Consider the following 23,126-nt stretch of genomic DNA (forward strand, 5'->3'; position numbering starts at 1 on the left):
GATCGCTCCTCGCACCGAGCGGCCCCAACACGGGCGGGCGCACGGAAACACCACGGGGCTCCCAGCCCTGGTGCGAGCCGCATTCCGGCCTCCAGAAGCTATTCCACGACGTGAACGAGCCATCCGGGTACCTCGGAAACTCCTTCTTCCCGGCTCACAGCCTTTTCTCACTGGACTGACGAGCGCTCCCGCTCCCCACCGCGGCTCCCGGCGGGCAGCAGCGCCCGCCCCGCGGTGCTGCGGGCGGGGCCCGGGCCGAGCCGCGGGGCCGCTGCGGGGTTTCGGCTGCCCCACTGCCGCCAGTTCAGCAGCCAGAGCACTGCCGGCGCTCCCTCGCCTCCCTGGTGAAACCTACAGAGCGATAAACCGGCCGGGCTGGCTTTCCTTCACTTCCAGGGATCCACAAACCGCACTTTTTCCATTTAGCAACACATTCTTGGTAGCATTTGCAGGTCTGTTGGATTAAATGCCTAATTATTCTGTAAACGCTGAACTTTTAACATTGGATCAGTGCTTTTTATTACACTTTCACATACTATAAACTGCTTTTAAATTCTAGCAAAAATAATCTTGCCCTCTGAAAGTGAACAAGGATAACTTCTATTAAAAAGGTACTTGGTATCGCAAATTGGTAGCGTTGGAAGGGCCTCTGGAAGGGGATCATCCAGTCCAACCCCACTGCCAAGGCAGGGTCATCTAGAGCAGGTGACACAGGAACCTGTTGACATGAGCTTTGCGTATCTCCAGAGGGAGACTCCATGACTTCCCTGGGTAGCCTTTTCCAGTGCTCAGCCACTCTCAATGTAAAGCTGTTCTTTCCCATATGAAGGTGGAACTTACTGTGTTTTGTTCTTGTGTATGTGTGCTTTTATTTTGCTGAGTACTCAGAAATATTTTTTTTAAATACTCTGCAGGGTTTTCTCAATAGCAAAACAGAAAAGATGTTGGATATTAAGGCTTGGGCCGAGTACATTGTGGAGTGGGCTGCCAAGGACCCCTACGGCTTTCTCACGACCGTGATCTTGGCTCTCACGCCGCTGTTTGTCATTAGTGCGGCGCTGTCATGGAAGCTTGCAAAAATGATTGAGGCCCGGGAACGAGAGCTGAAGAAGAAACAGAAACGCCAGGAGAATATTGCAAAGGCCAAACGAACAAAGAAGGATTAAATGGGCAAAAATGGTCTTCCTTGTGGAAAGAATCCACTTTTAAAATGAAATACTTGTACATTTTGTGTTGCAACTGTCCTTTGATACTTGATCCTGTTATTTCTTGAAGTATGAAATTTAATACTTCCAGTGTAATTTTTTCCTGCTGATTTGTGTTAAAATTTGCCCAAGTGACACTTGTTAGAGTAGTTAAATTTACTACTTGTATTCTAGTGCAGGTTGCTTTTCTAAATTTGCATGTTAAATGAAAAAAATTAACCTCTTGGATGGCTTTGGAGGTATATATTTTTTTTTTTCTCTTAGCTGAGCTATGACTTAACAAGTGTCTTAAAATTATCAAGTTTAGGGGAAAATGTGAATAATAAACTGGATTACAGAAATGCAATTTTTGGCATACCTTGAGCAGGGCTGTAGAGACAAGCTAGCTGTAGCATTAGACAGCAGACATGACTGATTTCATTTAAGGTCACTGCATATGGCTGTGTATGCCCATAGTGGCTGCTGCAGTGTCTTTGATGGTGCTGCTTGTCTGCAGAAATAACCTACCTTAGCTTTTCCTTTTTCTTGAACTACAAGCCATCAACAGACTAACTTCAGCCCAAGTTCTAGGAAACTGATTGCTTGTTCTTATTAGCTTCATTTCTCTTAAGGCATTCATGTTCTATAAAATACAGTTTGGTCTTGTTTGGTCTTCCCTAACAATCACCTGAATGCTCCACCTGTAACTAATTTGTTTTTGCCTTCATAAATTCTTTATGCCTCAAAGAATAGCCATAAGTTGGGTGAGACCAAAGACCCCAGTGGCCTAGTGTTCTGCTATAGCATATGGCTGTGCAAGGATGATGCACAAGCTTGTGGCAGTAGTTCTGGTGACAGTAACCTCCTGGCTACCTTTGATCTAAGACTTGAGTTTAGGTAGGATTTTTGTTCTCATGGCCCTTGAAACTCTGCTGCCTTACAGGTTGCAAGATGCTGACATAGTCAGAAAAGTCAGGTTTGTTTTGTAAATACATCAAAATTATTTAACCTTATTTCCAATTAATCTCTTCTGAATAGACTTGATTAATTTTTCCAAGCCTAATTTTTTAATAATAATAATGTGTGTGGTAGCCTCTACGTAGTCTAGTTCAAAAGAGCTTGTAGCAGTCATTAAGATTTTACATTTTGCATCAGCACAGAGTTGTGCATTCTAGCAGCTACTCTTTGATCAGGTTTAAAAATAAAACCTTAAAATAATACCATTGTTCAAATAAAGAGACCTATAGAGCTGGCTGACACCAAGGGGGATCAGAAGTGGGGAGTCTAACTGAAATTACTTTGAAGTAAATGTGAAGTTGGATCCCCTTTCAGTTTTGTTGGTGAAAGCAAGCATTATTAGAATATGACATCTGGGCATTTTATAAATATGTGAGATTAAGTCTCCATGTTTTGTATGAAGTGTTGTCAAATATGTATGTGTTCAACCTTTGATACCTACATAGCTTGAAACACAGGCAGGAAAACTGATGAGGGATACAATCCGTAAATAAATTTGATACTTTTTGAAAAAAAATTGTGTGGTCTTTATTTTTATTTGAAATTCTCAAACATCATCTCTAAGCAAATAACCTGCACATTTTATGTATCTAAACTATGGCCAAAATGATCTCATCATCTTGGATGTCCATGGATACACAAGGAATAAAAACTAATATTTTTTCTAAATATTTATGACAGTCCCTTGTCCCAGACCTAGTGTTAATTTTCCAGCAGCTTTATCAAACATTCTAGCTTCTATTATAGCAGTTATATGTATTTTAACTGATGTTACCCTATACAAATTGCTGTCTGCAAATCAAACATTCAAAAATTCAAATTCAATGTTGACTGTTTTAAAATCAAGCATTCAAATATGTTGACTGTTTTAAGTTACAAGAACATCTCTACCATGAGTACAGTGTGTAATCACTGTAGTGTCATAGTGATTCCTGTTAATGAAATCAAATTTTCTGTCTGCTTACCACTGGAAAGCATGCTGGCACTGCCAAGGGATTTATTCTGAAGAGACATCTTGGCCAAGGCTTGGGAAAATGTAAGTGTACAGACAACAATTTTGACATCAAGAACAGTTTTAAAACTAAATTAGCCTTCAAGGATAAAAGCAATTTAGACTTCAAGAAAATTTAGATAGTCTTTTAAGTATGAATTCAAGAATAACTGATGAACAGAAACTGTCAAAACCAAACCTATTAACACACCCTGTTTTTCACTAAACCCAAGCACTTCACAATACTTTGTCATGATCAAGCCTATTTGAATAGTTTTGCAAAAGTAACTGAACCTGCTTTAATACTACTTTATTGTACGTATTGTATGTTACAGCTGTGTATGTTGTCTGTTAAAATACTAATCCATTAACAGTACCTGTCCATTAAATTGCTTATTTATTTTGACTACTACCACTGCCCGGTGGCATCCAGGCACCTGGCTGGAAGATACTTGCAGTGCTCGTGGGGTCTTGTGAGGGCTCCTTCTTTCCATAGTAAGGGGCAGATGCATGGCCTTTAACCTGAGTATGACTTGGTTCAGCAACAAGTCCTTCCTCATACTCCTTGGCCTGAAGCAGCTTATCCTTTTCAGATACATCCTTGACCTTCTGCTTCATTTCTTCTCTATAATTTTCATTCCTAAGAATCTCCTAAAAACACAGTAGAAAGATAGTTAAGTAAGTCAGTAACAATGAAATATACAGTGTTGCAATAAAACATTTTAAACAGTCGTTTCTTTTCTTAATTTTATAACCCATATTTGCAGGTATTAAAATAAAATGTGGCAAAATTGGTTGGTTTTCCACAACTGCAAATTCAACCCTAACTGTATTGTGGTGTCCACTTCACTATTCTATTGGAGCAAAAAGAAGAAATTAAGAAATTAAATACATCAATAAATGTGAAAGTACATTAAAAATAAGGTTACTTTTTGCATTGTTTCCTGTGTAGGAGTTGATACTTACAGCTATTTATCATTTGCATATTTTCCTGTAATTCACTATGTCTGTGGTGTTAGGTACCTGTGCCTCAGGGCACAGTTTTGGGAGAAACAGATGTGCAGCCTTTGGGGTCTTGCTAGTGCAAGACTACAAAATAACCAACATGACAAAATCACGGATTGGTCGGGTTGGAAGATAGCGCAGTGGGTCATTTGGTCCAACTTCATTCAACCTCCATGCTCCAGCAGAGTCATCACAGAGTACATGGCACAGGATTGTGTCCAGATGCTGCTTGATTATTTCCAGTGAGGGAGACTCCACAACCTCTCTGGTCAATCTGTTCCAGTGCTCGGTCAACCCCACAGTAACAAAGTTCTTCCTCATGTTCAGAAGTTCTTCCTCATGCCCAGGAACTTCCTGGGCATCAGTTTCTGCCCACTGCCTCTTGTCCTACTGCTTGGCACCACTGAGCACAGCCTAGCTTCATCCTCTTGACAACTTCCCATCAGATGCTGATAGACGTTGATTGCATCCCCTCTCAGTCATCTCTCCTCAGCTTTTCCTTGGAGGAGGGGTGCTCCAGTCTCCTAATCAAAATCAACTTCATTGCCCTCTGCTAGACCTGCTTCAGGAGCCCCATGTCTCTGCTGTCCTGAGGAACCCAGAACTGCACACAGCACGCCAGGTGAGGCCTCACCAGGGCTGAGTAGAGGGGCAGGATCACCTCCTTCCACTTTCTGGCAATGCTCTTCCCAATGCCCCCAGGATGCCATTGGCATTCTTGGCTACCAGGACACGCTGCTGGCTCATGGACAGCTTGTTGTCCACCAGGACCCCCAGAGCTGCTCCCCAGCAGGTCAGCCCCAGGCTGTGCTGGTGCCTGGGGTTGTTCTTCCCCACATGCAGGACCCTGCATTTGCCTTTGCTGCATTTCAGAAGGTTCCTCTCTGCTCATCTCTCCAAGCTGTCAAGGTCCTCTGAAGGGCTACACGGCCCTCTGGGGTATCAGCCATTGCTCCCAGCTCTGCAAACTTGCTCAGGAGGCATCTGTCCCTTCACCCAAGTCACTGGTGAGTAAGTTAAACAGTCCTGAGCCCCATACTGAACCCTGGGGAACAGCACCAGTGACAGGCCTGCAGCTAGACCCTGGGCCAGGGATTGCATCCAGCTAGACCCTGGGCCAGGGATTGCATCCAGCTAGACCCTGGGCCAGGGATTGCATCCAGCTAGACCCTGGGCCAGGGATTGCATCCAGCTAGACCCTGGGCCAGGGATTGCATCCAGCTAGACCCTGGGCCAGGGATTACAACCCTCTTGGTTCTGCCATTCAGCTAGCTCTCAATCCACCTCACTCCACTCATCCAGTCCACATCTCTTGAGTTTCCTACAAGAATGCTGTGAGACACAGCGTCAAAAGCTTTGCTGAAGTTGAGGTTCCACTGCTCTCCCCTCCTCCATCCAGGTAGTTTCATCATAAAAGTCAATCAGGTTGGTCAGGCATGATTTATCTGCAGTGAATCCTTGCTGGCTGTTCCTGATCACCTTCCAGTCATCCATGTGGACAGAGATGGCCTCCAGAATTAAGAAAAAGGCTGAATTCTTTTCTCCAGATTACAAGTATATGGAAGAATTAAGGACAAACTGTACCAGTACACTCCTCTGTGAACAAGAGACCATGATATTATTTTAGGAATTTAGGTGCTAAAATACATGCGGTACTGCCAAGAGTTTAAATAGCAACTATGAACACCTAAGAATGCTTAAAAGAAAGTAATTAAAGAAAACCTTATGTAAGGGGTTGATCATGGTTGAATACCAGATCCCCACCAGAGTTTGTCACTCCCCTCCACAGCTGGACAGGGGAGAGAAAATACACCTTATCTTAGAGGTACCACGGAATGCAGCCCTTTTCTTAGCTCTTAGTTGCCTCTGTACTTAAATTCACAGAATACACCAAGCAGAGGCAGAACCCTTCACATACAAATGGAAATTGAATGGAAATACACAAGTAATACACAAAAATTCTCACATGCTCAAATACAAATACTGCAAAGCATTGCAAGATCAAATTTTCAACAGTCAGTATAGCAAAACTTCTTTGTGGCATCTCTCAATTCTATCCTTGTTTACCACATACCTATGTAAATCCACCATAACCTTATTGATTTCCAGGGGATTACTCCTATGGTGCTTGTAATAAACCACTATTAAGAAACAAGTAAACCAAACACCTTTGTGATAACTGAAGACTGCATCATTGTCTCTGGTAAAACAATGGGAAGTGATTTATTAAAATACAAACACAACCTATTTACTATGAACAGCTTTTAATTTAAAATCTGTTCAAGTGATTACTTCAACAAAAAGTTATCTTAATCAAGCAAGAGCAGCTGTAACTACACACCAAATGCTCCTAGTCCATTTTAAATGTTGATATATAATTGTTTTCTGGTTTTCAGACTCAAATAAGACTCTTTTAATCAGCTGTCTGTGGACAAAGTATAATTGTGATAGAGTAAAATGAAAAAGTGGATCTTAAAAAAAACCAAAACAACATGAGAAATTATTCTTATTAGCAATTGCAAAAAAACCCTGAAACTGAAGTGACTTATTCAGAATTTTCTATACAATTTACCAGGATAAAATTTTCGACAAGAAAATATACACATCCATTTTTGGCATTAAACTCACGCCACTAACACGTACACTGAAATCACTGGGTTCCTGTGCTCAAGTTAAAGAAAATATGAATTGGAAATATTTGGTCAATTGGCATCTCAGAAAAACTGGGTCAAATACATTCTCACTTTGGGATTCCACTGCTAACCAATACTTTACTGTCTGATTTGCTATAAAAAGAACTAAGGGCTAAAAGTTAGTTTGTTTGTGGGTTTTTTTCTTTGCTTGTTTATTTAAGTTACATTGTCAGGTTCAGAACATTTTTATTCTCTCCTTCTTCAAGATGAATCACAATATAAGATGGCTATCTTTACTATAAACTGGCCCCCAGTAAGTTTTCTGCTAAAATATAAGTACACGAACATGTAATGTGCTCTGATCATTAAGTACAAAATCTTTCTATCCAACCCAGAGAACACATTGTCTATCAGATAGCTGCAGTTTTTAAAGGATTAGCTTGTTCTTCCAACACTCTCTTTTTGTACAAATAAATTATATAAGCTCTTTGAAACAGCAATTCTCAGAAAATACATGGCATCTCAAGAGTACCAGAAATGTCCTTCAGCAGTTTTACTAAAAGAAAACTCTAAGAACTGGGGCTATGCTGCAAAACTAAAAAACAAAAAATGCCTTAAGATATCCAGCCACATTTTAAAGCAGTTGAACTCCCTGTGTGCAAATGCTCACTTTGATATGTATCAGCTCCCAGCATACAGAACAGGACACACATGATATGTGAAGAGCTACGCTCAACTACATGTTCTACACCTTATTTTTAGGTGGAAAGTAAAACAAGACATTTTATCACTGCAGGTTGTCCAGCTTTGGTGATTATTTTAAGTTGCATGAAGTTTTTAACACTTCTAACGTTTAGAGCTGCATGTCTTTCCTCCTTAGGTAGGCACAGTTTAAGAAAGTGATGTCTAAGGTTTCCTTAAAGAACATTATTATTAAGGAAATACCAAAGTAGCCCTTTGCAGAGTTTGAGGCAGCTGTTTTTCATCCACAAAACTGCTGACTTCTGCATAATCTGACATCTTAGTATTGGTAACAGCTGCACGATCAAAGAATGAAAGATGGCCTGCTCCTATGAGCAACACAGCTCAAGACACGTTGCTGTCTTCCAAGGGTGTTTCTGCAAAAGGCATCGGGCAGTATTTCCTGCCACCAGCATGAAATTTTCACTTTTGTTGCGCGCTATGTATTTTTCAAAGCCCTCACATAACTCCAGCAACTGAGTTGTATTACAAAGTACCCTCTGTGGCGTGGCAACTGTATTCACCTCTACTCCATACAAGGAGAAAAATCTAGACAAAGGATTTTAGATGCCTACTTACTGTACTGGAAGAGCTGCTTTGTAGGGTAAATATTTGCAATGCAGTGTTCTTTTGCTCTTAAAGACTCCCATATTGTCACTCCTTTCCCCTTCCTGAATAAACCAGTAGCTTTACAAAATGAATAAAATGAGTTCCTCTTGGAAGGAAGATATCATGAATACAAAAGAGGGTTCTCACATTAATTCCTTCAAGTGGAGTCTGGCTCAGTAGTGACCAGTCTTTGCTGAACACTTCTTGCTATTATTCTCCACAGGCAGATGGTGGTACTGAACCCCTTCTATCCTGCAGCATCTGCTGAACCTCACACCCTGAGGATAGTTCCCCTCTCTGTGTGTCCTCAGCCCTTAAGCCAGCCATAGTCACATAGTACCTGCTTCCCACAAAACATATTCAAACTCCTGAGCACAAAGTTGTGAAGAGATCTCTAAGGACGCAGGTAAATGCAGATATGCAGTACCAAGGTACAGTGTCTAAGGGGCAGGGTTTAAGGGGTATTTTAACAGATTGGCACTTTCCAGAAGGTTCTTTAAACACCTAATCCTTTTATTACAAGGGTTTTATTTATTATTCATTTTGAGAAAAATGTCACTTTTTTTTTTCAGATGGGTTTGTATTTTGATTAGAAATAAATAGTTTCTTTATGTTGTCTTAGAAACTATTCCATCTTCCCAACTTACCATAAGTTGAAATACTCATTATTTCTCTTGATTTGCACCTTGTTAGCTAGTTACTGTTTGATGTCAGAACTGAGAAACATCAGGACAGATTTTTTGAACTGTAGACAGTGCAATTCATAGAATACTCACATTTTATGTCTAGTTTGAATATTTTATGTTTTATCATGAATTGACTTGGTCTGAGAACTCTGCATGTTAAAAATTCATACCTGTAGGTTGAAAAAATTTTAAAAATAACAAATGGGATGAAAAAATTGTTTTGGCAGAGTATTAAAAAAATTGATGTAAAACAATTTAACATGTCAGAATTTTTCTTCATTATCAAATTAACTGAAACTCAGGCAAAATGCTAGAAGTTAAGCTGAATCACCATTTTTTAGAATATCCCCAAACAATTAAACGAAACCCCATTTTCCAGTTTGACAAGTTAAGTAGGCAAGATGAGACAATTGGCTATTACATCATATTTCAAGAGTAGGAGGCAGAGACAGGACCTCATCTTTGGGAAGCACTGAATGTTCTGATCCAGGGCAGGTCTTGATAACTCAGCAACTGAACATGAGCCCAGCAGTACCAGCTTGGGAATGAGAAATAATGTGGTAAATTAAAAGCTGTCACTGCATGGCAAAAACAGAGGAGTAGTTTGAAATAGAAAGGCTTATCTGGATTAGCCAAAATAGTTGTTTAAATCAAACACTGACTCATCTGACCGCTAATTTTGTAAAGAACACACACTAAATATGCTTGGTCCGTTGACAAACAATATTAATCAAATCAATTTAAGATTTGTTTTGTGCAAGTTCATTTTTTAAGCAAATCTCTGATCAATTACAATATTTAGTTTTACATGCAGTGCTAATATCACATCTACTACCATGCTAAATCAGTGAATTATTAATCATAACTCACAGTAATTTTTGTTTAAAGTAAATCTGCAGACAAGCAGTGCTTAGTATTACTGAAGTACTATAGTGCTAGATATGAACTACAGAATCTCTGGCATGAGCTGACATAGTTTCTAGGGCACCACAGTGTAACACACTTGTGTTTGGCAAGAACATGCAGCAAGAGGCAAAAGGAAGAGACACCAGACTGTAAAGCATATCACCAACACATGGAGACAGTAGGGGTTTGTGCCTATTTTTACAGTTCTGCAAAGGTATTTGTCCAAAATTATACATATATTCAAGATTATAGATGAGAGTTTGTAGAAGCAGCAAAAAACCACAAATTAGCCTGGCACCACTGCACTCTGCCCTGAATAAAGGCAACTCATAGCCCTGATCCCCACAGAGCAAACAAGGAACTGTAGCTGTGAATCAGTCACAGTTTGGTCCTTGCCTTCCCTAGTCTACATATGATGTAATTTGTACCAGCCCTTTTCCTGGTACGCTTCCCTTTGCCCTACAACCCGGCTCAGCTGTGCTGTCAGTGAATCAGGACACAGAGCCAGTGCTCCATGGATAGGAGCTCCCACATGGACAGGAGCAGAAGAGCAGTAGCAGCTCTTTCCTCTGCCGCCTTGGAATCTGCAGCGTGGGCAATCTGGAAGCAATGGGACAAACTGGTGCTCTAATACTTCTCTGTGGAGTTTGGGCAAGCAGTTATATTTCAAACTTGAAGAGGAATAAAAAGGAACAAGAGGAAAAAGTCCAAAAGATGATGGCTTCTGCAAATGCTCAATTAATTTTTTTTAAATTGACTCCTATGACTACTCACTTCTATTTACTTCATAGCTCAGTTCTTTATATTGACAAATTTTATTGCCCTTTTGCACCAAATAATAATCCTCTCTGGAATAATGCATAATTTACTATGCAAAATGCTATTTAGTGCAACCTAAGTTATTGAATATGGCCCAGATCCTGGATGTGACTCTGAATAACAATGGTGGGAAATATTTTGCTCAGAGACATGTTTATCCCTGTGCTTTTAAAATATTTTTTCCTTGAACCTGTTAATCATACTACAGCTTTTGGTGGCTTCAAAAGTAAATTACTCATGTGCTGAGCCCTAATCTCTATGTAAGAATGTACAAACTTCATGTCAGTGTTCTCATTTTACAACTTCTCATCTGAAGCATCTGAAAGCAAACAGAGGCAAAACTATAACATGCAATCCCAACAGTGTCAAACAAAGCATTTTTCTAAACTGGAATCCATCCTCCTTAAAGGAATGGAAACTCTGCGTAAACTAATCTACATGGATGAACCTGCTTTTGATCATACCATCTCTCAAAGTAATACTTATGATCAAACAGGAATAGAGGATATACATTGTGGGAACTAAATAGAATTTAATTTCAATGTACTTATTTGGGGGTTGAGAGGAAGAAACCTTCTGCTTATTACAACTCACTGAAGTATGTTTTTTCCTTGCTTGACAAGGAGTTTGCCAAAACAGATAACGATGGATATCCTAGAATTAGTTTGAAAGAATAGAGGCATCATCACATTACTTTTTTTTTAGCATTTCACCTTCTATCCAACTGTGCAATTCAGAACTCACTGAATTTTATTACTGTGTAACAAGTACATACTGCATGAGAAAAGCAGCCATTTACTGTGGTTTTCAATTTCAAACTATTTTCAGGATCTTGACCCCCAGTGGCCACATCAGGTGCCAATTTAAAATCGGGCCATTGATTGGTTTGACCATAACTTTCCCAAAACCTCACTTCCTCTGGTCAAACCATGACATCCACGAAGGTTCTCAGTGACAGCTCTTCTGCTGAACCAGGCAGAATTAGGGGTTTTTATGCCCTACGGGGGTTTTGGAAATTGTCCAATAGCAAGGGTCAGGGGAAAGTGACCTACAGGCTTACAGAGAGATAAGCAGGGTCCGAAAGGCGGAAGAGAGGGGCTTCTAAGGCCCAGTCATCGTGACTTGGCATTGCCTAGCTCAGGCTTCTGACCGCCAAGGAGGCCTTGCAGGCCCTGGGCCTGCTACATCTTGATGCCAATTAAAGGAACATGCAATTCTACTTTACTTCCCATTAAATACTAATGTAACACACACATACAGAGCAACAGAGAGGTTTCAGTTCAAACTGATATTTGTGGCAGCCCTGTGTGTGCTACAGAGGAAGCAGCTTCTGTATCAACAGGGAAGTGCTATCTAGTGCAAAGACCTGTATACACAAGGATGTGTTACTAAGTGTTACTACCACTTTCAGGATACCATGTTGGTGGGTTGAGAGATAAATCACATTTCCCTCCACACCAGTTTCTCTTGACATTGCCATAATTGCAAGTTTCCTCATTAGTTTTCTGACACCCCAAGGAAGTCTGTAACTTTTTTTCTGTCACCATTCTACAGACATGGCCTTAAATAATGTCAAGTTTCTCAGATACCCTTGAACCTCAGGACATTATCAGAAGTAGTGTGTAGCTAGAAGATCTGTTACGGGAGAAAATAAAGGTTAGATTTCTAAATATATTTGGATATCTTGTGTTACAGATGGCAGAATTCTTTAAAAGCCTCTACAAATCTCATGCCCTCTGAAATAAGAAAAAAAAATCAAAAAGAAGTCAGGCACAGAAGGGTCTGAAGAGAGGTTTCCTCCTTGTCTTCATGAGCATCTTTTCTTTCCTTTCTAAATAAGATGTGAAAAAACCAAAATATAAAGATGCCAGGTTTAAATTTCTGTAGCTGGAAGGAAAACTGGTGAATAGGGGAACATGCAAGACAGCACATTTACATTTACCTTGGAAATTTTTGGATGAGCTATACAGAAGGTGGACTATGGCTTTAACTATGGCTTTAAATTCTGACAACATTAAAGCGGAGTAGGTGAACTAATACAGATGTAAAGTGATAAATTATTACATCTGCTTCCACAAAATAGCATTTGATTAAAATTATTTTAATATTAGTAGCCTTTAAAACATTCTCATTAATTTAAAAGTGACATATTTCCTACTTGCCAAAACACTTGCTACATACATCTAGTTTCCTACATACATAATAAAGAAATGTATTAGTCAATTTAGTTTTTAATCCCCAGTTAAACTGGTTAAAATATAATTTAGAGCTGTAGAGAAATAAAGTGCAGCCAACCATATATGATCATACTTAATACACATATAAAGGGACACATGACATGATGCTACAGTACTGCAAAAATATTCATATTCAAGCTGAGATTCTCACTGTTATTAAGGAGTATATGTTTTGTACACACACTGTACACATGCTCAGACAGGACAAAGGCACGATCCAGAATTTTATACCAAGACAGATTCCCTGATTACCATAGGAACAGAGTATGTTTAAGCAGAACATAAGAAATAATGTGATCTGCACTAATTTGTCAAGTTATCACCCTTATCATAATTAAACTGAGACTTGGCATATTTCAAGCTGTAAAAAAATCAAAAGGCAACCAACTGTTAACCAGTATCCCAGAAAATTATTTTAAAACCCAAGGCTTCCAGCATTAACATTCCTTATGTAACTGGCCAGGTTAGAAAGAATGAAGGTGATGAGCAGCATTCATGAATTATGTCTAGCCAGACACAGAAGGCCAAGTGACTTCCTTCAAAAATGGGGAAAAAGGGATGAACACACAAGAAGGAAAGAAACTATTAGGGATGTGGTACATTTAACATTGCACAAGCTGACTTGTAGTATTTTTCCATTAAAAAAAAAAAAAACCAACACAAAAACAGGAGAGAGAAACTAAAGAGAGAGGTAAAACAACTTCTTCTGAGCAGAAGTGAAAACTTTATAATGGAAACAAGCAAACAAAAAAAAAATCAGGTGTTTGTGGAAGAAAGAATTTTGAATATAAAACATGATCAAGTCACACGAAAATCAGCAACAGACTTAGCTTGATATCATGATCCAACTATTCTGACCACTGTCAGGGAGGAACAATTCACATTTGTTCTCACTTAAATGACTGACATGTCCTGATGATTTTGAATGACATTTTGTTAGCCTACAGTATTTACCAAACCATTGGTTCCCAACATGTGGTCATCAGTGTGATCAGTAAGATCCAACGGCTTTGTGAAGCTGTTATCTCTGCAATATTTTCAATTAAAAATTCATCATGAAAACTGGTAACCTGAGTTGTTGAGCAAACAAACATAAAATTTGTGGGCTTTACATCCTTTTTCAGAAATAGGCTGGTCTCATGAGAAATACACAAAAGAAGAAAGATTTGTTACCTAGGGTTTCAACATGGAATATGCCACAAATATTCCCTTGTTTCCTAACTGCCAAACAGCAGTTTATCATACCATCTTTACTGTCAAAAGGAGAACATAATATGGAATAGCAGACAGTAAAATTTATGTAGCTAAAACACTAAAGCAAATCAGCCCTACAAATAGGGACCAAACAATATGCTATATGTACTTCACTACTATAATTATAACCCTTACATCTCAATTATAATTATATTGAGATGTAAAGGTTTGTGCCAGTTTCAAATTAGGAGAAAAGTAGATCATATATAGCACCCCAAACTATTCTCCATAATAGAGATAAAATTAGGCTTTACTATCACATATTAAAAATATTTCAAAATACTAGGGAGAATTTTTAACATACATGTATTTGAACTAGTTTTTCTTACACAGGAAAAAAATTGTTTAGAGATTACTTGAAAAGTTAACTATTTTCAAATTCCTGGTTTATAATTTCTGCTCTGTGATACAGTCAATGAACAGCCCTGCAGGTGAAGTACCTAGCTGCTAAATTATTTCTCAGATCTATTACCCCATGAAACTAAAAATATACGAAGTGCTGTAACGAAGTGCTGTAACTCTGAACGCACCATTAGTCACACCAATCTTTTACTCTCCATAAACTGCTTTTTCTGGAAGGTAAAATATTTAGAACACTATTGTTCCACAGTTCTCTCACCTGTGGAGACTTCTTGCTCCCTATTTCAAAAATGAACCAACATCTCTAGCAACAGAAGGAGTTTTATTGTGCCAAGTCCAGACCTAAGGCTGCCAGTCTTTGAGAAGGTTTACGACAGAGCAACTATCAGAGCAGACTGGCTCACAGAAATTGTAGAACTAAAGACACAACACTTCCCATCTTCAAACATCACATTAAGTGGCAATTTCAACAATAAAAGTTGTTTGCACACAGTTGGTATAAGCCAGAATTAATTAAAATTAGGTCAATCCAAACTTAGATGGAGCAACTGTTGTAGTATCAGTTCCATGGCTCTACCTAAGTAACTAGACTGGGGAGGAAAGGGAAAAAAATTAAAAAATAAAAACCCAAGCCCACATTTACTACTTCCTGAACAGGTTTAAGGATAAATTTAACTTAAACTTCTTTCATTCATGGATGTATTATAGTCCTTACTGTCCCTATAGCCTCAGTGGCAAGTGTGAAAGAGGGGCAGAGAGAATTAGTTGAAAAGCTGTATGTTGTGTAGGAGCTTGTTTCAATGACAAAATTCCCCAGGTCATCTCAACACACAGGCAGTCTGGACAAATTTTCATAGGCCAGGATGTTCCAGAAGACCTCAGTGACCAAATGGCTGGATATGCCAACATATGTTCAGGGATTTGAAGTCGACACAGTTACTCCTGATGCAAGTCAAATATCTGCCTCCTTGGGTGTAATTTTGAATCTGCTGCAGCAAACTATGTCTTCTCTCTCATTCCCAGCTGGTGCTTAGCAACTTATAATATAAATGCTGGGCAAGTCATGTATGTATGTGCATATATCTGCATACACAGATCAGCAGTCAAACTTGTTTCTAAACTCCTTACAAACTCATCAGCATGAAAGACACTAGGGGACATTTCTCTGCTTTCTCTTATGGAAAAAGACATAGCTGCAACTCCCTGTAGCATTAGCACTGTAAAATGCTAGTGCAATTGGTTTTCCTGATTTGATGAATCCACTGGCAGCTGGATTTGAAACCCACATTTTAATATCAACTACTATGAAAAAAACCTTACGTTAATTAAAATGCCATAGCAGTAATTTAAGAATTTTTTAATTGAAGAGACTCTTCAATGGTTCTGATCATCTTAAAGAACCTACGTATATAATCTTAAAATAATTTTAAATTTAAGAAATAAAAAGTTTATTTTACTTTTTGCTAAGTGTTAGCTAGATAGTCAGTGTGCATTTTCATCAATTAGGCAAGGAACATACTAAATTCTCCCCCATAAGTGGCAGATTACCACACAGATGAGTCCACTATAAATGAATTATAGTAATTTCATTTCACCAATTGAAAATTTAAAGACATTACATCTCACCTCAATTGTGGGTGGATCTTCTCTCTTTTTTCTTATCCATGCTAGAAAAAAAAATCAAATCGATTATTTCAAAGATCACAAACAGTATTAAAACTCAAGATTATTATTAATTTGTAACAGAAAGCAAGTATTTATGAAAAAATTAAAATAGAATTCACCACAACCTGGCAAACCTGTCATTTCCCAAAATGTAGGCACAAGATGTTATTTCCCATTTCAATACTTGGTCTTCAGAGAAGAGAGTTGTGGGGGATGTGCCACCTCTGCGTGGAGACCTTGGGCATGGTTTACATACCACCCTGGCTGTCAAAACAGGGCTTAAAAAGCAGGGCTTATGGTACAGGCTTATTGTTGAGCTTGCAATACAGAGTTGAGATACACCCTATGAAAATGACAAGCTGACTGATGGAAAGTAAGAACAGCCTTAGACCACTCTGGTGAAAAAGGATTCCTGTACATGCTTCAGACATTCTTAAAGCTGAAAACTTTTTATGTTACCACCAGGTAGAATTCCTTTACAGGTATGAAAGGCACAGCCCCAGACCTGACTGAGGGACTGCAGAGCCTGGACTGAACACATCATGGGGCTCTGTGGGATTACTCACTGCCAGGAGGGGTGGGCACTATGCCTGGGGGAAGGATCCCTCCATCTCAGTAAATTCATGGTGTAAAAGACAGCAGAGGAATGGAGGAATAAAAGCAGTGGCGATGACAGCTGTCCTGTGGCTCAGGTTTTCTGAATGTGATCCACAGACATTTGCCCACTCCCATCACTATCACTGCTGGGACTGTCAGGAGGCAGCAACTCAGACACCACATCGCAGATGCTGACAGGTCTCACTTTGTACAGTCAATGAATTAAGAGAAAGAGCTCCAACTATTACAGACATTACTTAGAGGAATGACCTGACATCACTTTTTAGAAATACCACTACTGTAGCATTTTTCTACGGCTTTTTAATCTACACAATTGGTAGGTTCTTGGTTGGATACTTTAAAGACATTTGTCTTTTCTTCCCATATTTTTCAAATTAATTAGTAGCAGAATGCAAGTAGCCAGTAATGAACAGAATGACAAACATAAGGAAAGCTCCTTCCAAGTGCTGATATACAGCAAAATGTTATTTCATATGTTTGTTTGGGTAATTTAAGATTTTTGTTACTATGCTTGAAAATGAGAGCAAAAATAACATTTTGCTATAACGCACTCAAATTCCTGGCCTCACCTGTTGCCATCTATAAAGTTACAGAAATGCTTTAAGAAGTAAATAGTCCATATTTTAATTTTCTAATACCATCTGTGCTGTATTTTGAGGGGAACCAGGGAATGATTTAGACAAGCCGTAGACACTAAAACCTGCACAGAGTCATAACAACATCTCATTTCTGAAAATTCAATTACATAGAAGGTGTAACACTAACAGCAGCAACAGTATGCAACTGGTTTTAGGGAGAATAGGTTCCAATTAACATATGAACAAAGGGAGATGAAATGGTAGAACAGCTTGGAATTTATCCAGGATGGCAAGGCCAACAGCCTTGGTTAATGGTAAAATTTAATGGTAAAATACCTGTAAAGATATGAAGCAAGGTAACACTTTAGGTTCTTGTCTATCAGGTTTCACTTCCTGAAGATATGTACTTTTAAATGTCTTTCTCAAACTGTTTTTCTTAAAAGCAGTCCCTGTCATCTCTTCTCAGCATTCCTAACAAAAAATAGATCCAAATCTATTGTCATTGTTGAGAAGTGACAGAGCTATGAAGAGTCAACACACTTTCTGCAAGTTTTATGTCGGTGGAAAGAAAAACAGCCCAATAATGTAATTCAAAAGACAACTTCGTGACTTTCTATTAAATCTACAGAACTTTTCGCATGTACCTGTAGCACTTACAAACATTTAAATTTTTCTAGGATTTCAAACTGCAAAATCTGGTAAGACGAAAGACTAAACTGAGACTGTCACTTCTCAGCTGGCAGCCTTACATATGCTCTGTAACAAAACCAATCATGCTATTGAAGAAAATCGTATCACATAAGCATTTCCTCCTGAAGGAAGTTACCTTTGTCCATATTTAGCAACAGTTTCAGATTACTGAAATACTTGGCAGCATCATTCAGAAAAAAAAACCAAAAAGTAGCAGAGATTTCAGATATAGCAAAGTGTGTATACTAGACACTAATCAATATAAGATACAGCTGGAGAAAAAAAAGGAAAAAATACTAGTTCAAAATGTCTCATAAAAAGTAAATCTTAAACCATCAAAATTTAACAGATTACTTTCAATGAAATATCATCTTCTACCTTGCCATGACTTGCTTCTGACCTGTGGAAGGATAGTACCACTGTTTTCAGTCCCACAGCTCTCAACATGTAAAAATTGCTTTACTTTATTTGAAATTGCCAGTATTTTCTTAAAACACTAGCTGCATTTTAACTTCAGATGATTATAATAACTGATTCCTAAAGAAAAAATTGGAAATAAAAATTAAGCTGCAGCTAGAAAGTACTGCTGAAATATAAACATTACAATAGATTTTCTTTCAAGAACACCTGTGACTTTTAGCATTCTTTGACTAATGATTTTCAGATGAATGGAATACTTCTACTAAATGATTTTATAATTTAATTATCTACATTGTTTAAGAAGCTGCAAACAAAACAGTGAAGCACAACACAATCACATATGTCCTGTGAACAGAGGCTGTGAAGTAAGGACCACTCCACAATAAATTTTCATTCATTAACTGAACTCAGTACCAACACTCAAAAGCAAAGAAACAAACCTTAATTTAGGAAGATTTTTCATATCAAACATTCCATAATAGAACTGTATATATTTAAATACATAAATAATGCACACAGTTTTAACACTGTGCTCTTTTTCTTTCCAGTCATAACAACTCTTGAATACTTGGTTTTATTGGAGCTATTAACCTTCCTGTTTTCTAATAAATGTCAGGGGTACAAATATTTTTCAGCTTAACGGTACATAAAACTTGTTGGCACAAATATTGATACTGCAAGTAAATTAATTTTAATATCTCTCATGAACTGCATAAGAAAGTCATTATTTAATGAAAGATTTCTTCACTGCCATGTAGCTGAGGAAGGAATATAGTATGAAAATTTTTATATCCATAAGATGAAGTTAGTTAGATTTAATGTTATCACACTCCTCTGTGCACATCCACTTCTCAAATATTCTTCATAAAGCTCAAGAAGAAATATGAGTTTAAAAGCAAAGAAAACATCATCTGATTTCAGTATATTTTAGTACACTGCAGTTTAGCATCCAACAGTTTTATCAGTCTTTCAAAAGAAATACATTTTACTAATAATTCACCTGACCACTCCTTAATCTTTGTGGGTAAGAATGGGAGGACTCTAGTATACTCAATTCTCACCAGTTTTGATGTGGTTCTTTTTGAGACAGGAAGATTTTTAAAAGCATTTCAAATCTTTGACTTTTAAGTTACCAATAAAATTTTGAGCACCCAACACATGGTTCAAAAAAAAGCACCAATACCTCATAACTCAGGTATAAGAGAAATTCATGGTAGCAAAGGGAGAATGAAGTTGTATAAAAATATAACCAATTTCCTACTGAGTCAGTACTATGTTTAACAAAATTCAAGTAAATAATATGTTGAAGTTTATATATTTTGCATTCTCTTTATATATATCTGTGTATACCCAGATGCAAAATATACATATCTGTACATACAGCTGAGCAAAGAAAAAGCTCTTGTACCTTTCTTTATGATCTGCATTACACCCTTGGTGAATGCACTTTTAAATTACTCAACAGCTTTATACCATAGCCAAATATTTCTTGATGGAAACAAGGTAGGTAGGTAGGTGCTTTATTACATTTTATTTGAACTATATATGCACACATGTATATACTTAATAAAAATTTGACAGTTATAGCTGGGAAAAAGTTTTACATTACGTTCCCATTTCCCTAAGCTAACAAAACGAAAAGCCTTTACCATTGTCAGCACAGATGTTTTAAACCTGGCAGAGAAGGTAACATGTATGTACTGAGTGCAACCAAAACATCCTCCCTGCCCCCAAATCTTTGGCAAAATGAATCATTGCCCCCATTTAAAATTGCTGCTTCTAATTTTATCCGGATGTACTCATTTTAATTCCACCTTTGTCTAAAAGGAATTTTGCAAGTAAGCTGGACATTTCCTACCTTGAGACATTCGCATTCTTTCATCAGCACTCATTTGCATTCTTATTAGTATGCATGAAATTTTCATTGAACTTTAAGACTCCTACTGGCAGATAACATGCTGCAATGGCCATAAAAGTGAACATGCAAATTAAAACTTCCATTAATCACTAAATGTTACCAAGGAAAAGAAAAGCGAGATTAGGAGTAGACGGCAATAAAATGCCGTATGAAGCATGCCTTCTCCCAAATCTCTGTGGTATGTAAAATTACAGATCTCCCCTGACATGTCTTGAGGAGGTAAATTACAGATATTTAAGTAGGTGAACACTCAGAACTAAAATACAGAAATGTTATCTGTTGTGTGCATCCATACTGCCTAAGGAAAAGTAGGCACTCACGCTCTGAAGTAAAATACAAGAGACTTCACTGAAACAAAACCAAGCATTATTGTATACAAATATTTGTTTGCAAATATTTGTATACAAATATTTGATTGCATTCTAAATTTAAAACTACAGCACAAGAGGAAATACACTTTTCGATTTTTAAAATTAAAATTAATTAAATTTTAGGTGTAGAAAGAGCTAACACTGAGGATAACACAAGGGATTGTTTTAGCTTTACAAAAGCCTTAACAGACATTTCAGAACTTTTAATAAAATTCAGAGGTCTGAGAATGTAGATAATTCAATCTTGCAGAGCACTTAAAACTAACATCTTTAGGGTAAAATTTCCAGACAAGTCCTTCAGCAGTAAACCCTTGGCTTTATATTCAGTAAACTCCCAGGATCAGTACACAAACAACCTCTCCAGAGTCAAAGAAACAGCTTGCACAGATTGAGTCTGTGATCTAGATAATGCTTTATAGCTTTCTACTTGGTCTCCTTTCTTTATTACATGTTTAAAACTTGATAAACACAGCACCAGAGTCAGTTCCTTAGGTTACCAGCTGTCTAAGTTGAATGTCTTAGGTACAGAATGAGATTTAACTTGCTCCCTCTTCCAACTTCTCTACAGCCTGTTCCCACTCCTTACACTATCCTTTGTCCCTGGTTTTGTGAAAGTTCTCTTCAGACAAGTGATGCCTGTAAGTATTTCCAGGGACAGTACTTTTATTAATTTTGGTCATAAGAGGTTTCTTTTTCTAGTCATACAGTCAGTCATACAGTTGTGCAGGGTAACAAAGAAAGGGAAAGGGTGCTGGGATGGAGTGGCCATTTAGAAGTGTTCACAAGTAAAAAAAACCCCAAATCCTGGCAGAACAAAGACAGTACAGGTAAAAGCAGCTCCCTAGAGGTCCCAAGAAAAGGAGGACATAAGGCAATAAACTCTTCAGCACAGTCATAGAAGTGAAAAGCCTGAGAAGAATAGGAAGGAGAGCCAGCTGAAACTTTAGTAGAGGCCATGGATGTCAAAGTACGTATACTGGGCTTGGAGAGGAGGCCTCTGGAGATGTAAGTGTGGGCCCAGCAGAGTCAAAGAACAAAGAGAAAAAAAAGCAAGAAATATTAAATAAGATTCTAACCTCATATTCATCTTTTACTGTTCAGAGGAAACACCAAGTATTTTAGAACTCCTTCTGCAAAGTCTCAGGGTATTTGCTGGAATGATCAGCATCTATAATAGCATGAATTATAATGAGAACATCCACAGAAAGAATGTACCAGGATATTTTCAAGCATCGGGACAGAAGACACACAGTGAAAGTTCAGCACAGGTCCTGTGGGCCTGGGAAACACCTAGACCAATGTTAAAGAGGTAAAAATTGGGACAGAAATGTAATGAGCAGTCCAGCAAAGAGTGTCTAAAAATTTTGAATTAAACTTTTCTTACTCAGAAACTGGCTTCTGTACTAGTATTTAAACTATCTACACTTTCCGTTACTTCTCATTTTTAACTAATTCAGAATTTCTTTTTTTACAGGAGGCAAAAAAGAAGTAGTGATGAATTGAAATTCAGAGCATTGTACATCCCTCACACCCCACAATATGTAGCCAAGACAAGTTCTTTCAACAGCTTCTATACCCGCAGCAGAAGTACCAGTTTTCACTTTTTAAAAAAATTCTACATCCATAAAACTGTTTGCACAGATTAGACTAGCACTGGACAAAAAAATACAGGTTAGTCTTTTTTCTGGAATTCCAATCTTTATCTCTCAGAAGCATACACTACATGCCCTTCTGGTTAATAAATGCACCAGGGAAAAAAGCATGCATGTATCTCTTCTTTCTAGAGACAGAAGTAGTGTTGTGGTTGAGGAATGGTACTCCCCAGTTTACTTCTCTCACAAAAGCTCCCCAAACCACACTGCTGACCACTCCCTCTCCCTTCCTCTTCCACCCTTCCCCACTGAGGGTGGCCAGGGAGGAGGATGGGAGGCACAAAAGGCAAAGATCACGGGGTGAGATAACAATTACTGGAAACAGCAGTGAGATAAGAAAACAAACATATATTAATACTAATAATAAAAGCATACAAAAGAGACAGTAATTTTCTTGCAAAATGCTCACCAAGTATGATGTGAGATGACCACAGCCACGTTTTTTCCCAATCAGAAGCCACACCTTTTTTTGCAGAAGCCAGAGTCCCCTTCCCCTACTCCCAGCAATAACCTAAGGTGGTATTCTATAACATCTAGATTCTGGCCACACCCTGTCAGCCACACCCTCTCCTGGTGATTGCAAAATTAACTCCATCCTTGGCCAAAATCAGGACAGGTACTTAAGAGCAAAAGACTATTACTCAATCTGCAAACTGCAAATTTTCCTTTCCTCTGTGAATTATTTGCCCACAATGTACTTGTATTTGCTGACAATATCACAAAGAGAAAACCTCACATTTACGAAGATGAGGAAGTTAAGCAATAAAACTGT

General features: G+C 38.2%; 2 protein-coding genes across 2 annotated transcripts in view; one reads left to right on the top strand and one right to left on the bottom strand.

Moving 5' to 3' along the window:
• Nucleotides 1-264: 264 nt before the first annotated feature.
• Nucleotides 265-2,718, top strand: SMIM15 (small integral membrane protein 15). The gene is made up of 2 exons (XM_041470669.1): nt 265-452; nt 915-2,718. The coding sequence occupies exon 2, from the start codon at nt 942-944 to the stop codon at nt 1,164-1,166; it is 225 nt and encodes a 74-aa protein (XP_041326603.1). The 5' UTR covers nt 265-452; nt 915-941; the 3' UTR covers nt 1,167-2,718.
• NDUFAF2 (NADH:ubiquinone oxidoreductase complex assembly factor 2) overlaps nt 2,719-23,126 on the bottom strand; it is a 55,768-nt gene continuing 35,360 nt past the window's right edge. The window contains exons 3-4 of the mRNA XM_041470668.1: nt 16,069-16,109; nt 2,719-3,843 (exon numbers count right to left, since the gene is read on the bottom strand). Coding sequence (XP_041326602.1) covers nt 3,586-3,843; nt 16,069-16,109 — 299 coding nt within the window. The 3' untranslated portion in view covers nt 2,719-3,585. The remainder of the gene's footprint in view (nt 3,844-16,068; nt 16,110-23,126) is intronic.

Source organism: Pyrgilauda ruficollis, unplaced genomic scaffold (assembly GCF_017590135.1).
Source record: "Pyrgilauda ruficollis isolate IOZ18807 unplaced genomic scaffold, ASM1759013v1 scaffold25, whole genome shotgun sequence".
NCBI classification, from domain to species: domain Eukaryota; kingdom Metazoa; phylum Chordata; class Aves; order Passeriformes; family Passeridae; genus Pyrgilauda; species Pyrgilauda ruficollis.

Excerpts from the sequence above, each read along its gene's own strand:
- SMIM15 (XM_041470669.1), top strand. The coding sequence starts at position 942 with ATGTTGGATATTAAGGCTTGGGCCGAGTACATTGTGGAGTGGGCTGCC.